Source organism: Zingiber officinale, chromosome 7B, assembly GCF_018446385.1.
Source record: "Zingiber officinale cultivar Zhangliang chromosome 7B, Zo_v1.1, whole genome shotgun sequence".
Classification (NCBI taxonomy): domain Eukaryota; kingdom Viridiplantae; phylum Streptophyta; class Magnoliopsida; order Zingiberales; family Zingiberaceae; genus Zingiber; species Zingiber officinale.
The window spans coordinates 9,238,179-9,253,154 of record NC_055999.1 but is presented as its reverse complement, the minus strand read 5'-3'; the positions used below and the strand labels follow the sequence as shown (position 1 = coordinate 9,253,154).

Sequence of the window (14,976 nt, the reverse complement as noted above, 5' to 3'; positions counted from 1 at the left end):
GTCTTTTAAATTAACAGAACAACATTTGTCCTTAATTATAAAAGAGAAACCTTTCTTGTCCAAACAAGAAACTGAAATTATGTTCTTAGTTAAAGCAGGCACATAACAACATTCATCTAATTCTAATACAAGCCCAGAGGGCAGAGATAGATGATAAGTTCCTACAACAACAACAGCAACCCGTGCTCCATTGCCTACTTGTAGGTCCACCTCGCCCTTCGCCAATGCCCTGCTATTTCTCAACGCCTGCACATTAATTAGTACAAATGTGAGAAGCACATGCGATATCTAATACCCATGATGAAGAAATAGATAGATTGACTTCTATAACATATATACCTGAAGTGGAAGTCTCACTTCGCTTCTTCTTAAGATCTTCCAGGTACACTTTGCAGTTCCTCTTCCAGTGCCCGGTCTGACCGCAGTGGAAGCAGGTAGCATCCTTGGCGACCCCTCCTTTAGGCTTCAGTGCCTTGCCTTTGCCCTTGGCTTGAGACTTTCCTTTGCCTTTGGGCTTGCCCTTGCCCTTGTGTTTCTGAACCATCAAAACAGAGTGGGGCTTTGCCTTCTTAAGGTTCAGCTCAGCAGTTCTCAACATGCTAAGCAGCTCGGGCAGTGACTTGTCAATTTCGTTTATATTGTAGTTTAGAACGAATTGACTATAGCTATCCGGCAAGGATTGCAAGATTAGGTCAGTGGCCAGCTCTTGACCAAGCGGGAATCCCAACCTCTGTAGGTTTTCTATGTACCCAATCATTTTGAGTACATATGGACCTACGGGAGCCCCATTTGACATCTTGCACTGAAATAGTGCCCTTGAGATCTCAAATCTCTCATGCCGCGCTTGTCCTTGATACAGTTGACGAAGATGTTCAACCATATCGTAAGCGCTCATCAACTCGTGTTGCTTCTGAAGCTCAGAGTTCATGGTCGCGAGCATTAGACAAGACACATCTAATGCGTCATCTTGATGCTTCTTGTAAGCATCTCGGTCAGCTCGTGTGGCAGTACAGGAGGAGCCTCCGCAATGGGCTGCTCCAGAACGCACAATTTACGTTCTTGGGTGAGAACTATTCTCAAGTTCCTGTACTAGTCCAGGAAATTTGCTCTGTTGAGCTTGTCCTTCTCAAGGACAGAACGCAGGGAGAAAGAGTTCGTTTTCGATGTCATGGTTATCTACAACAGAAAAAATACAGAAAATAAATATCATATTCTTTTAAATCATTTAATTAGGTCTTTAACTAAATGATGCTCCCACTGAATTCTATAATTCATGTGGGACAAGATCCACATCATACTAACCCTTGAGTTAGCTTTGGCTAATACGCCCAAGATTTAGTATGATCGGTAGGTAACGATTTACCAATTACATCTCTATGCAACTCTTGTTTATAGGATCATTATCCGCAGTTATATTAAAACTTGAGTTAGCTTTGGCTAATACGCCCAAGAATTAATATAAATGTGATTTATGTCCTATCTTTCCAACTGTTGGAAGAATGCCTACAGTTAAACTCGATTTAACTAGTTGTACTCAATCAAATTGAGTCTCTACTCACCCATGCGTTGATAGGCGGGACCAAGATTGTCCCTCCGTACCCTACCAAGATAATATGTGTTGCTCTGCTTTGACAGATTCAACAACACATGTGATCGAGGTAGTGATAGGTATCACGGCACGGTAGACATTTGAGTTGACGCGATTGAGATCTAATCTAATCGAGAGGGTGCATCTTGTACACGATTTAGATCTAATATAATCGTTAGGCACTAATTAATTACTAATTATGCATCACATACACACAAGTAATTAATTAAATTATTTGTGATTAGTCATGGCCCTACTACAATCTTCTCAAGCCAATGAGAAGATCGGATGGTCAACCTAAGGTCAACAGCTTCTCAAGCTCCTCCCTTTGACCACCTTGTGTTGCTCGCGCCCTCCTCGTAACTCCGTCTCGAGTGTACCTTCCACCGCTCCAATTTTGTACATTACAATTTTGAAACTCAAGTTACATTCGAGTCTAAACTAATTTACAACAAGAATAAATGGAGAAAGGCACGACGTGCAGGTCGCGTATCAAGTATACAGCACGCACAACACAAATGACGGCGCGCAGGCCATAATATGAATTACAACACATTTCCAATCAGATTGGGTCTTTTTGGGACATGACTATCAAAAAATAATACAAATAATATATAATTATAAATTATGTATTTTCTATAATTTTTCTACAATTTTTACAATTTTTTACAAGTAAAAATTCCAGGCGGTCCCGTTTAGCGATTTTCGGACGCAATCGCGGAACGAATCCCCTTGCGTGGCCAGGGGCAGCGCCCCTAACCGCGATCTAACCATCGCGAGTGTCCCTAAGCGATCCTACAGCACCTTAGCCCGCTGTCCCAAAAAGTTTTGGAGTGAAACTTTGCCGTTTCGAAAAAATCTTCTCGGTAGTCGAAGCCTACAAGTGTCGAAACACTTGTGCTTCGCTTCTACGAGAAAAATACCCATAAAAACCATAAAATTACAGAAAGTTACAGAACCTATATTTTTCATAAAAAAACAAATTAAATCGTACTCGCTTTGCACGTGGCTCTGATACCACTGTTGGGTCTTTCGGGTCGCGAAAACCGCTTTTTCGCGTCGCGGAAACCCCGAAACCCCCGCCACCGGATCCGTGCGAAGAATAAAATTTCGAAAAACCTACGAGTACGAGTTTACAAACTCTAGATCTACATTAGAGTACGAGTTTTTACCCTTGATGCGCGCCTTTCGCAAATCCCGCTCGTCCAAGGTGCCGGATCTCAAGGTTGTCGAAGTAGACAACCCTCTAGAAGTATCCACACGAACAAATCGATGGAGGGAGAACCTTAGAGTGTGCTAGCACTCCAAGAAGGTCTCGGCAATGGAGAGGAGAGGGAGAAGAGAATGAGAGCAAGGAGGAAGATGATGGAATAATGCCTTGAATGAAAAATGAATTTCATTCATTCACAAAGTGGCCGACCACACATGTGTAACTCCTTCTCATTTAATGTGGCCGGCCACATTAAATTGAAAGGGAATTTGTAACCTCCATTAGGTGGCACACACATGTGCTAAACATGATAATGTGGCACATCATCATTGGCCACTTAATGCCAACTCACAAGTGAGGTGGCAAATAGTCAAGTCAAACTTGACTCTTCCTCTTCCTCTCAAGTCAAGTCAAACTTGACTTAATCTCTCTCATGGTTGATCTAATCCAACCATTTAATTCAAGCCAATTTAATATAATGAATCTAATTCATTTAATTAAATTGATTCAATGAGTCATAATCTAAATTAGTCTCATTGAACACATGAATCAATTTGAGTCCAACTCAATTAGCCCAATTAGGATTACTCTTAATCCAATTTGATTCATCACATGAATCTAATCCTCTTGGTTCATCATATGAACCTAATCTCCATCTAATTGTCCTTAGTGTGTGACCCTATAGGTTATTGTAACGTTGGCAATGCCCCTAAACCCATTTAGGAGCATAAGTAATGAGCGGTATCTAGCAACACATCATTACTACCCAAGTTACAAGAATGTTGAGATCCAACATCACCTTGTGACTACTAATTGTGACTCCTCACAATATATGACAAGTGTCCTTCTATCCTAGACATCTAGATTGATCAATGTGAGGCATAGACCGTGTCATCCTCTAATCAATCTAAATCTTGAACTCCAAGTAGACTCACTAAATCAAATGAGCTCAATATCTCATATTGACTCATTTGGGCATGGCCATGCACTTCGTGGTCTCACTCTATCAAGAATATCTATGTCACTCCCGTCATATGGGAGGGATAGATCTCATCTACATCACTCACATCCCTCCGCATAATTTGTTACATACCCAGTAATCGCCTTTATAGTCCACCCAGTTACGGGTGATGTTTGACGAAACCAAAGTACATAACTCCTTATGTAGGGAACCATGGTGACTTCATGTCTAAGGACTAATAGTCATACTAATAGCCACATGAGAAAGTATATGACACTCATATAACGATCCATGATACTTTCTCATGGCGAGTCATTCAGTATACATTCTCCAATGCATACTCATGTGTCAACTTGATATCTCCATATCCATGACTTGTGAGATCAAGTCATCGAGTTGACCTACATGCTAGTCTCGTCCCATTAACATTGTCCTTGAATGTTAATACTCAACTAGGAATGATTAAGAGTAGTGTTCCCTATATCATCTCACTATCGGTTCAACTAACTGATTGATATAGGTAAGAACCCTCTACTCAAGGACGCTATTATACTTAGTTTATTTGGCACCAATACAAGTAAGTATAATAACCAAAACAAATGACTTTATTTATATAAGAATATGATACAACAAGTCCATAATACAATCATCAAATGATTGGCTCTAGGGCTCTAACTAACAGGCGCCTCCTGCCGCGGCTGGTGGCTCCCTTGCAGCCTCTCCCTGACCACCTCTCTGGTGGTGATCGTCGCGGTGCAAGTCGTCGTGTGTGCCTACTGGCGGATATCGCGGTGACTGTGGAGGAAGTGCGAGGATGAGCGGGCTCTCGCGCGGTGCGTGCGGGAGATGCGGATGAAGGGTGCGGACTTCGACCTCTCCAAGGAGCCACAAAAGAGCTCGAAGTGGATGAAAAGTTCGAGCGTGGAGGTCAAGTGGAGGCCGCTCGCTTGGTGCTCGCGCAACCTCGTCACCATTTGCCTCCTTTCTGTCGTCGGAATCTTCTTCCCCGCCTTCTGATTCGTACTCTGCGGTTGATTGTAATAAAAGGCGAATACGCTCGCCCCCAACGCCCCCGCCAACCCATCCCAAGGTTAAAACGGAGAAGGTAAATCACAGGTGGCTACTAGCCTTTGGAATAGTGACTAGCACATAAGGGAGATATTTACCTCGGCTTTGCCGAAATTCGAACCCCAGACCTCATTGTGGTAACACCTCATGCGCTAGTCACTAGACCCATCCGAGGGGACCGTACTCTGCGGTTGATGCTCCACCAAAAAGTTGTTCTTTTCCTCGCTCCAGCGCTCTATTTTGCTCGCAACTACGACCATGTTTCTGCTATTTTGGCAGTTTCGATTCTGTCCAATTAGACGATCTTATAAAAAAAACTCGAATTTTTATCCAATAAGTCTGTTCTTGTTTATCTTGCACCGATCATGGGTGGAGCCACATTGGAGCTAGGGTGGGCTCCAGCCCCACCAACTTTAGAAAAATAATAAAAAAAAATCATCTCTATACTTTTTTTCCTTAATTATTTCCTATTTTCCTGTATGCACTTTCCATTAAATCAAATTTTTTTATTTTGTTTAATTAAATTTCCAAAACATATGTCAATTTATTAAGAATTTTAATTAAATTAAAATTTTATAAACTCCACGATACCTCTTATTTTTCCTTTTATCCACATAGCCACAAGTGTCGTCGTCCCCCCACCTCCTTATTTTTCCTCTTATCCGCAAAGTCGTAGGTGCAAAAGATTTTAATTTTGATCCTCTTTTTCCATCACTAGGTTTGAGTACATCTGTAAATGAATTTCCTTCAAGCAATCGAGCTCTTTTCTCGGCGACGTAATCTCTCAATTTCTTGAAAATCTTTACATTATCATTCACATGATATTTTATATTCATGTCCTATATAGATGTTCAGCAGTAACTCGACGAATACAAGCGCGACGTCCCTTCTCTCGAATAGCACATGATATCGGTACGACCATTGCCGTAGGTATATTTTCTTTTGATATTATCTGTATGAGTCAACTACTATTTTTTATTTTAATAAATTTATTAATTAATTTGATTAGATTTATTTAATGAGTTTGTTGAACAGGAGTTGGTTGAAAAAAAATTGATAATGATATAATAATTAATGAGTTTGATTCTTAAAAAAAATCGAAGAGCACAATTTCAATAACATTTTTTTGCTCTATGCTTTAATTTTGAATGTATTGAATATTAGATACTATTATTCTATAATTTCACAAAATTAATAATCATTTTTTGTTTATATTTTTTAATCAATTAATTTATTATATCTCGATGATCAACCCCAGGTAAATTTAGATTCTTGCTACGCCCCTGGGACCGATAGAGATTAGAGAAAAATGTTTTATACTTGAGGAAGTTTTCAGAATATTTATCTTATGTTAGTATACAAGAACTGATATACAAGATGACCTTTTTCATTTGATCTGAAGATGAACTAACAATGACCTTTTTCATAATAAATCAATTCGAAAATAAATGAAATATATCTATCAAATATGAAACTTTGATCAAATACTTAACGTAAAATTAAAGACAATCAATACAAATTGGAAATGACATCATGATTACAGATGAACCATCATCTACTGACACAAATTAGGAATCAAACTGAAAAAAAAGGGTTTGAAACCAATATTTACAATTACCAATTTTAAGAGAGAAGTATATTTATTCTTGGGAACTTCACCATATATTTGAGATGTTGAATCTTACATTAGGAAAGTCTACAATTAAACATGTAACAACATTGTTAAATAAAAAAAAATTGGTTTAAAAAAACAAAACAAAACAAAAAAGAAACAAAACTAAAAAGGGTATAAACGTAAACACAAGGAAGGGAGGGGAATGTGTCGCGAGGTGCGAAAAACAAATCTCTTAAATTTTTTACATTTTTGATTCATTATTGAGTTTGAAATTCAAATTTATTTATTTATTTTAAAATTTTCTTTATTTATTTAATATGTTGATAAGTATTTTATTAATAATTATAAATATTATTTATATTTATGAACATGATTTATAATTATTATTTATAAATATTAATAAATTAAATATATATACATATAAATTTATTTATTTAATTTAACGAATTATTTAAAAATATTAAGTCCAACATCAAACTATTTTTATCAACATTTTATAATGCTCTTGCGTTTCCTGCAATAAAAAAACAACTGAATTATATAATAAAGATGACGAAGTAAGGAAATCCTTTCAAATATTTTTATGATGAAATCAGAAGCCAGTTTTTTAATTTTGCCTTTTAAAATTTTTTGTGCAGTGTTAATTAAGTGAGATTTTATTTTGTAAAAAAAAAAAAAGTAAAAGCTGTCCTTATTAAAAGTGACGCTTCTCTCCGTATTCTACGGTCCTGTCCTTGCTTCCTTCCATCTCGCTGGTCTTTGGCGTCTCGTATTGCTGCGCCTCTTCCCGATTATCTATCTAGTCGCCTTCGTCGGTAAAGGTCAGATCCAGTTTCCGCTTCTCTTAATCACTTTGTTTCTCCCTGGTTGACGGGTTGGTGGCCTGGATCTAGTGGTACTGACACCGATCGGTTTTAAGATGAACTTTGGGTTTTTGAATTAGATAGGGCAAAGTTATCAGATCTACGGTTGTTTTTTTTTTTTAATGTTTTGATCTTTTGAGGTTCTCTCCGTCAGGATCCGTATTTTTTTTATTAATTTGTTTTGGATCTGATCTTTTATTCAGTAGAAATCTATTGCCGTCTCAGTCAGAACAATCCGGCTTGATTGTATTCAACTTTTGTTTTTTGTTTTAATTATCCTTTTCGTTCAATTTTGTGTTCTCTATTAGTAGCCAAAGATTCGAGGCAGCGGATTCGGTAGTTAGATTTTTTGCTAGTATTAAACTGAAACATTAAATCTCGCAAAAAGAACTCCGTCACCGGTGTAAAGCAGAGTATGCGGATTCACAATCACATATAATGTTCTTCGTGGAACAATTCTGGCAATGTCGAAAGAGATATTTATTAGGATTCAGTTTGATAATTGTGCTAGTGAAAATAGCCGCCAAGTCTTGATTCAGGGTTAGTGTTTTCTTCTACCAAGGAGAGATGGTACTTTGGCCGGGAAATTTACAGAAATTAAGGTCTTCGAAGACATTTTATTTGCCAACCACAAAAGCTGGCTGCTTGAGGACTTTTTTCAAGATAAAAAAATACTCAAACCTTTTTGGATTATTTTGATAAATTGACCTATTTGGAATTCTTGTTCTAAGGAGTGTGCATTATGTATATGATTTGCTCCTACAAAATTTTGACTAATCCTCATTGGATTTTAATGCTCCACAATTCTTTGACTCGGCTCTCTGCAATTTAAGATATTGCAAAGGGAGGGCATGTATTTTTAGTTTGCTGACCTTAGATGTGTAAAGTCATGTAGTTTAGCATGTTTCATAAAGTATATTACGATGAGATTGCTAACATCCTCCTGTGCATTTCTGATTCTGATATACAGAACATGGATGATCCTGAGGATATCCAACCTCTTGTTTGTGACAACGGAACTGGAATGGTCAAGGTCAGTCATTTCACATTAGCAGTTGCTTCTTCTTTGATATTCAATATTGTGCTTCAGTTCTGGGCATAGACACTGAAATTTCTTTGGTTTCTGTTGCCTTTGGCAAACAAGGCTGGATTCGCTGGTGATGATGCTCCTAGAGCAGTTTTTCCCAGTATTGTTGGTAGACCTGCCACACTGGTGTTATGGTTGGTACGGGCCAAAAAGATGCTTATGTTGGTGATGAGGCTCAGTCAAAGAGAGGAATACTCACCTTGAATTGAGCATGGAATTGTCAGCAACTGGGGTGACATGGAGAAAATTTGGCACCACACCTTCTACAATGAACTCCGGGTCGCTCCTGAGGAACACCCAATATTACTAACCGGAGCCTATCTTAACCCTAAGGCAAACAGAGAGAAAATGACCCAGATCATGTTTGAAACATTCAATTTTCCTGAAATGTATGTTGCAATTCAAGCAGTCCTCTCTCTGTTATGCTAGTGGCCGTACTACAGGTTTGTATCGATATGACTGATTCATTAAATGCTATTAGTTTTTTCATTGGTCTGATCAGTGTGTTTTTGATAGGAATTGTGCTCGACGGTGATGGTGTCAGTTATGCACTTCATCATGCTATTCTGCGTTTGGATCTAGCTGGTCGTGATCTCATAGATTCATGAAGATCTACTGAGAGAGGGTACTCATTCACAACAACTGCTGAATGGGAAATTGCTAGGGACATAAAGGAGAAGCTGGCATATGTTGCCCTTGATTACGAACAAGAGTTGGAGACTGCCAAGTCTAGCTCAGCTGTCAAAAAGAACTATGAACTCCCAGATGGCCAGGTCAGCGGGAAACGAGGGGGGAGTAGAAGCAATAAGGAGAGAAAATAGAAACTTTTATTATAACTTCACAAACTCTTTTCACAAGATCCTCAAGTAAGGCTCAAGTGGATGCTTGAATGCCCTACAAGAGGAGATTACCCCCTTTCTTATAGCCGACGTCGGGTGCTCATTGGGCCCCATCGACACGTCTGGTGATAAGAAGATAAGAGGGAATCTATAAAGGGTGGTCCATTATTGCATTAAGGACGTCCAGCATACTGCTTAGTAGATTTTTATAACTCATAAGAATCTACTTTAGTCAAGTAGTCCATTTATTGGGTCCATCATGCCCGCTGCTTTATTCTTTAAAATTTCTCATCCTGGATACGCAATTCTACAGAAGATATGCTGCTTGTGAAAGTTGCTCATCACATTGCTTTACAGCTGGGTACTAGTCATTCCACCAATTGTCTTTTCCTCTGCACTTATTGTATTCTTGTCGTTTTAGGGAGTGGATGAGTCTGAATTGTTGAAGTGCATTAATGGCTTGTATTGCTGCGTGCTGTTCCAGTTGGTGCAGTTCTTCTATGATTTGATTGAATTCATTGTTTGGAACTGAGTGGTCGTGACGTTCATTAGACTTCCGTTGATATTGTTCAGCGAGGTCGAGAGGTCCTGAAGGGCCTTGGTCAACATCTCCTGGGCCTTCAGGTTGGGCCGTTTCTCGAGTTCTCTAAGTGCTAGAGCTACCAAGGCTAGCTTGCTTAGGTCTTGTTCCGGCCATTCTATAAAAATTAACACAGATATTAGACGGGACAGAGAATCTGCTACCTGATTGTTTTTGCCGCCAATATGTTCAAATTGAACTAATGGGCCTACTCCAGTAATATAATCTGTAAAGGAAAGCCACCGAACTCTGGATGGTTTATGATTAGCAGTCTTGCCGAAGAAACTGATTATCGCTTGACAGTCAGTTCTGATAAGTAGTTCTGATTTGTCCAAAAAATAAATTTTTAAGGCTTCTATTGTGTTCATAACCGCGTGAATCTCTGCATCAATGGTGGATTTTGGGGGGTTAAATTTTCCACTTGAATATGCATATATTTTCTCGGAAGAAATAGGGTCAAACTTTTGTTTCTTCCACTTACATATACCACCCCATCCGTCCATGCATCCATCTACTTCCAGAATTATATAACAATGGGGGGGGGGGGGTATTTAGAGATCTGGAAGTTGCTTTACTTTCTCCTTTATCTGGTGTATTAGATCCCAATCCTACTGATTTAATCTCTTCTCTCCATTTGGTGATGTCTTAGCATAGAGAGGGCCAAGAAGTTTGCCTAAGTTTGGAATATAATTTCTGGCATAATTTAATAGGCCCAACCATGATCTCATATCTTTGGTCGTCTTTAAATCATGGTCCTTGAAGTCTGCTAATTTTGAGATAACATGCGGCTGGAGTTTAATTTTGCAGTTCCCGATAATTGCTCCAAGAAATTCGATTTCTAGTACAACAATCTTCATTTTAGTTGGGCTTAGTACCAACCCGTTTAATTAGCAAATATGAAGCATCCGCTGAAGATGCTGCTCATGGTTTCTTTCGTCTGGAGAGGATACCAGTATGTTGTCGATGTAGATCGCAATGAAGTCCTCTGTTCCTTTAAAGCATAAATCCATTTTTCTTTGGAATACCGCTGGTGCATTTTTTAAGCCGAATAGCAATACCAACCATTCATATAGTCCATCTGGCACCAAAAAGTCGTCCACTCGATCGAGTCAGGGTGCATTGCAACCTGATGGAAACCACTCTTTAGATCAAATTTGGAGAATATACAACTGTTGCTAACCTTTTTTAGAATTATGTTGATGCCTGATAAACTGTATTGGTCTTTGTGAGTTATATCGTTGAGACGCTTGTAGTTAAATACCAGTCTTTCTTTTCCCTTCTTTTCCTTTCCAGTCTCAGGGTCAACTGTTGTACCTGAGTTTACTATTATAGCGGTGGTCCGGTGTCTGCTTTGACTGGGTCGAATAATACCCAGGTCTATTAAGGCCTTTACGTGCTTAGAAAAGATTTCCTTTTGAACTGGAGTAAGGTTGTGCTTAAATGGCTTGTCTTCAATAATAAACTCCGGATTTTTGATGTCCAGTTGACACAAAATTTTATTCTTTTGCCATTGTTGGAGAGGATTTTCCCCAATAATTCCTTGCTTTTTGAAGTTTTGCAATAGAGGGTTGAATTTTTGTTCAAAGTTCTGATTTACTTTTCCCACCGAGAAATTAACCATCTCCTTGATTTGTATATATTCATCTTCCTCCAAATCAAGTTCTTCAATAGCTGCATTGACAGACAGTAATATATTTATTGTAGTTAGATTTTTATAAAATGTTACCGTGTTTATTTCAATACGAAGTCCTCCTTGCATTGCCCGAATGAAATGACATCCGATAATAAATTGAATATTGTCACCCAATACCATCGGGAAACTATAGGTGTATGGGACTCGGAAAGTATTGTCTCCAATAATCATCCTTCCGTTCTTGAGCTTCATATTAGTTGTCTGCTGTGAATTTTTGCCGCTGAAATTTACTACAAAGGTGTTTCGTTCTAGTGCTTCTTTTGGAATAGATCTTTGGTCCACGCAACAGGTAGTCACACCAGTGTCAAGGATTGCTTTCAATTTAAATTTTGGAATTCCTGGTATATCAATTTCCACTATTAGATTGTAAAACATATTCTTGACTAACCTTGGACTTGGTGTGACTGCTATTGTTTCTTCAATAAGCATGTTTGCAGCTTCTTCTTCAAGTTCTTGGAAGTCCTTTTGTAAGTCTTGTACTGAAGGGCTTCCCATTGAGATCTATAGTACGCAACTTCTTCTTTTAATCTTTTGATTTCTTCCTCACACCATATTATGTAGTTCCTCTGCTCCTGTATTAAATTCATTGGATAAAAGGAGTTGATGGTGCGGGAGTAACGGGTACCTCTTTGTTGAAGTAATATGGTCCACATAAGTTGCATACTGTCACAAGACATTCTGGACAGTGTATTCTTGCTCTTTGGACCGTAGCTCTTTTACAACACGTGCATATGTGTGATCGAATTGCAGGAATCCTTTCATTATGCTTCCGTTGGTGAAGACAGTTTGACTGCGTTTCTGTTAATTTAACTTGTTGCATGTATCCACTATTTTCCAAACCAAGCATATATATGGAATTTAATTGCAGGGTATGAATGGATCGTTGTACCTTAAGGGTATCTTCTTCTCCTTCATAAATGCTAAAAATAGCATCACTTTGCGCCTCTGCTTCTAGGACAGAGAGAATATCACAGTCATCTGGTAGTTCAAGTTGCTCAAAGATAGCAACTCTTTTAACATTTCGTCTTTCATTTGGACCGTCTTTAGCGAAATGACCCTCTTGTCCGCATAAATAACACTTGCATTTCTTGTTTTGGAGCAAATGTTTTCGTTTTTCTATTGTTGCATGAGTATCATGCGGTTTACCTTTGTAGGTTTTTGATTGCCTTATGCCAACTTTCTTTGTTCTGGGCTTTTGATAATATCCCGGAATGGGAATCTGACTGCAAAAAGATAAAATCTTTAATGATCTTTTGAAGGCTGCATCCTTGTATTCTTGTTCCAGGAATTTATGAGCAAAAATAATTCTTGGGAAAACACCAACAGTTAGGCTTGGATGTTTTGTTTCAAAAGCCACTTTGATTCTATTCCCCAGATCACCGGACATTTTTAACCAGAATTTTTCTGATAGCTCTGGTCATGCATAAAGCTTTCCTGTCTTTGCTGCTAGTCGCATATAGTCATTAATGTACTGAATAATATTTTTAACATTATCACAAGATAGTTTTTCTAAGTCTCTATATGCGAAATTTTGAATTTCAATAGAACCTTGAGTCGGGTCCTCCGTTGAAAATACTCGCCTCATTTGAGACAGAATATTTTGGGTTCCTTCTGGCCCTTCACTAATAAAAATAAGGGCATCATATTCAGTGGAATAAGTCATTCTCCATTGTACCCAAGTAATCTTTTCAATTTCTCCTAACAAGTTTTCAATAAACTCAATTTTTTCTTTTGAATCTGAGAATGCCTGAGATGCCACAAAATTCTTTGTGATTGATTCCCAACGAGAAAAAGTATCGTCAAAAAGATTTAACTGTTCTGGTATAACAAATAGGGTTCCGCTCGGCTGTTGTGCAAAAGGTAGAGTCCATAATTCATTATTCATACCTCCTTTGAATTTATCCTTAGGGGGTTGCTGCTCATATAAGGGCTGAAAATTTGGAGGCCCAGTTGAGGTATTTGTCGGGGATAACCAGGTGGTCCCATTATAGTATCTGTGGGTGGTCTATATGGAGAAATGACCGTACTAGTGAAATAAATTTACTCTGTTGCTACTTCCTCTGTCAGTCGTTGTAAACAAGGATACTTCATTTCACAGTTAACTGAACTATTGGCGCTGAGAGATTTAGGTGCCCAGAGGTTCTATTCCAGCCATCATTGATTGTCATGTTGTCTGCTGGTATTCATGAGACTACATACAACTCCATCATGAAGTGCGACGTAGATATCAGGAAAGATCTGTATGGTAACGTGGTGCTTAGCGGTGGATCAACCATGTTCCCTGGTATTGCTGATCGAATGAGCAAGGAGATTACTGCTCTTGCCCCTAGCAGCCTGAAAATTAAGGTGGTTGCCCCACCTGAAGGGAAGTACAATGTTTGGATTGGAGGATCCATCCTTGCCTCTCTTAGCACCTTCCAGCAGGTATACTCTATTCATGTGCAGTCTCAATCCTTTTGGTGATATTTCGATACTTGACATTCGATACTCATGAGACATGCGGATGTGGATTTCAAAGGGTGAGTATGAGGAATCTGGTCCGGCAATTGTCCAACGGAAGTGCTTCTAAGCATCCATTTGCTGTTTAGCTGTTCCATAGCCCCACTATATGTTCTAGTCATGGCTTGATTCGAGTAGCAGGTTGTCAGAAGATTTTGAAGTTGCTTGTGCTATTCATATCCACTTTGATTTTTGGCTAATTTAGGCCACCTCCGTTTGATGATTATTGAACAAAGATATCATCAGTTAGTGTCACCAGAATTTCCAACCCGTTTGGTTCTTCAGACCCCAACATCTGGTAGTCTGTGCTTGTGTTAGCTGGATGGTAACTTGGTGGCCCAGGGCTGGAAACAAAAATAATCAAATTTAAATTTACTTGAGAAGGAGAAATGTATTATGAAAACTCATACATGAGTTTTATGTTTAATTGAAATTGCTTTAAACATACATCGAGATTATCAATTATACGAATCGGAATTCATGGAACCAATTGTAATTATTAATTAATTTATCAAACAAACAATTGTAGGAGCTCACAAGCACTGGCGCTTCTCCGCACCACATCAAACATGTTAACCTCCAAAGGCACCACCCCAATCTCCACCACCTCCCTCGCCCTCCTCCGCTCCTTCCAACACCCACCCGCGGCCTTGTGCCGCCGCATGTGGCCGCCCAAAGCCTGCCCCATCTCGAACCTCGCTCCGCACACCGTGCACCGGTGGCACACGCCGGCCTTCTCCAGTCGGCCCGCCTTCCGGTCGCAGCGCATGTGGCTGGTCCGGTGGCCGCCCAGCGCTTGGAACGTTGCAAACCGGAGGTGGCACGTCTTGCACTCGAACACGCCGTCGGCGGCGGCCGCCCTCTTCCGCTTCCTGTGCGGCTTCGCCTTCTCATGTTCGTCGTCGCCGCGGGTCAGTAGCTCGAGGTCGAGATTGAGCTTGGGCGCCGTTTCATCTCCTGAACCAAGCTTCAT

The 14,976-nt window shown here is 39.3% G+C and overlaps 1 protein-coding gene, 1 long non-coding RNA gene and 1 pseudogene across 2 annotated transcripts; 1 reads left to right on the top strand and 2 right to left on the bottom strand.

Moving 5' to 3' along the window:
* Positions 1-7,164: 7,164 nt before the first annotated feature.
* LOC122005269 lies at positions 7,165-14,403 on the top strand (annotated as a pseudogene).
* LOC122005270 lies at positions 7,360-8,731 on the bottom strand. The gene is made up of 2 exons (XR_006118362.1): positions 8,592-8,731; positions 7,360-8,515 (listed from the first exon to the last, which is right to left on the bottom strand). It is a non-coding gene; the product is annotated as an uncharacterized LOC122005270 (long non-coding RNA).
* Positions 14,404-14,514: 111 nt separating the features above from the next.
* LOC122004147 (zinc finger protein ZAT18-like) lies at positions 14,515-14,976 on the bottom strand. The gene has a single exon (XM_042559075.1). It carries the CDS (start codon positions 14,974-14,976, stop codon positions 14,515-14,517), a length of 462 nt encoding a protein of 153 aa, XP_042415009.1.

What these genes read in the sequence shown, in the direction of transcription:
- LOC122004147 (XM_042559075.1), bottom strand. Translation starts at nt 14,976, where the DNA reads ATGAAGCTTGGTTCAGGAGATGAAACGGCGCCCAAGCTCAATCTCGAC.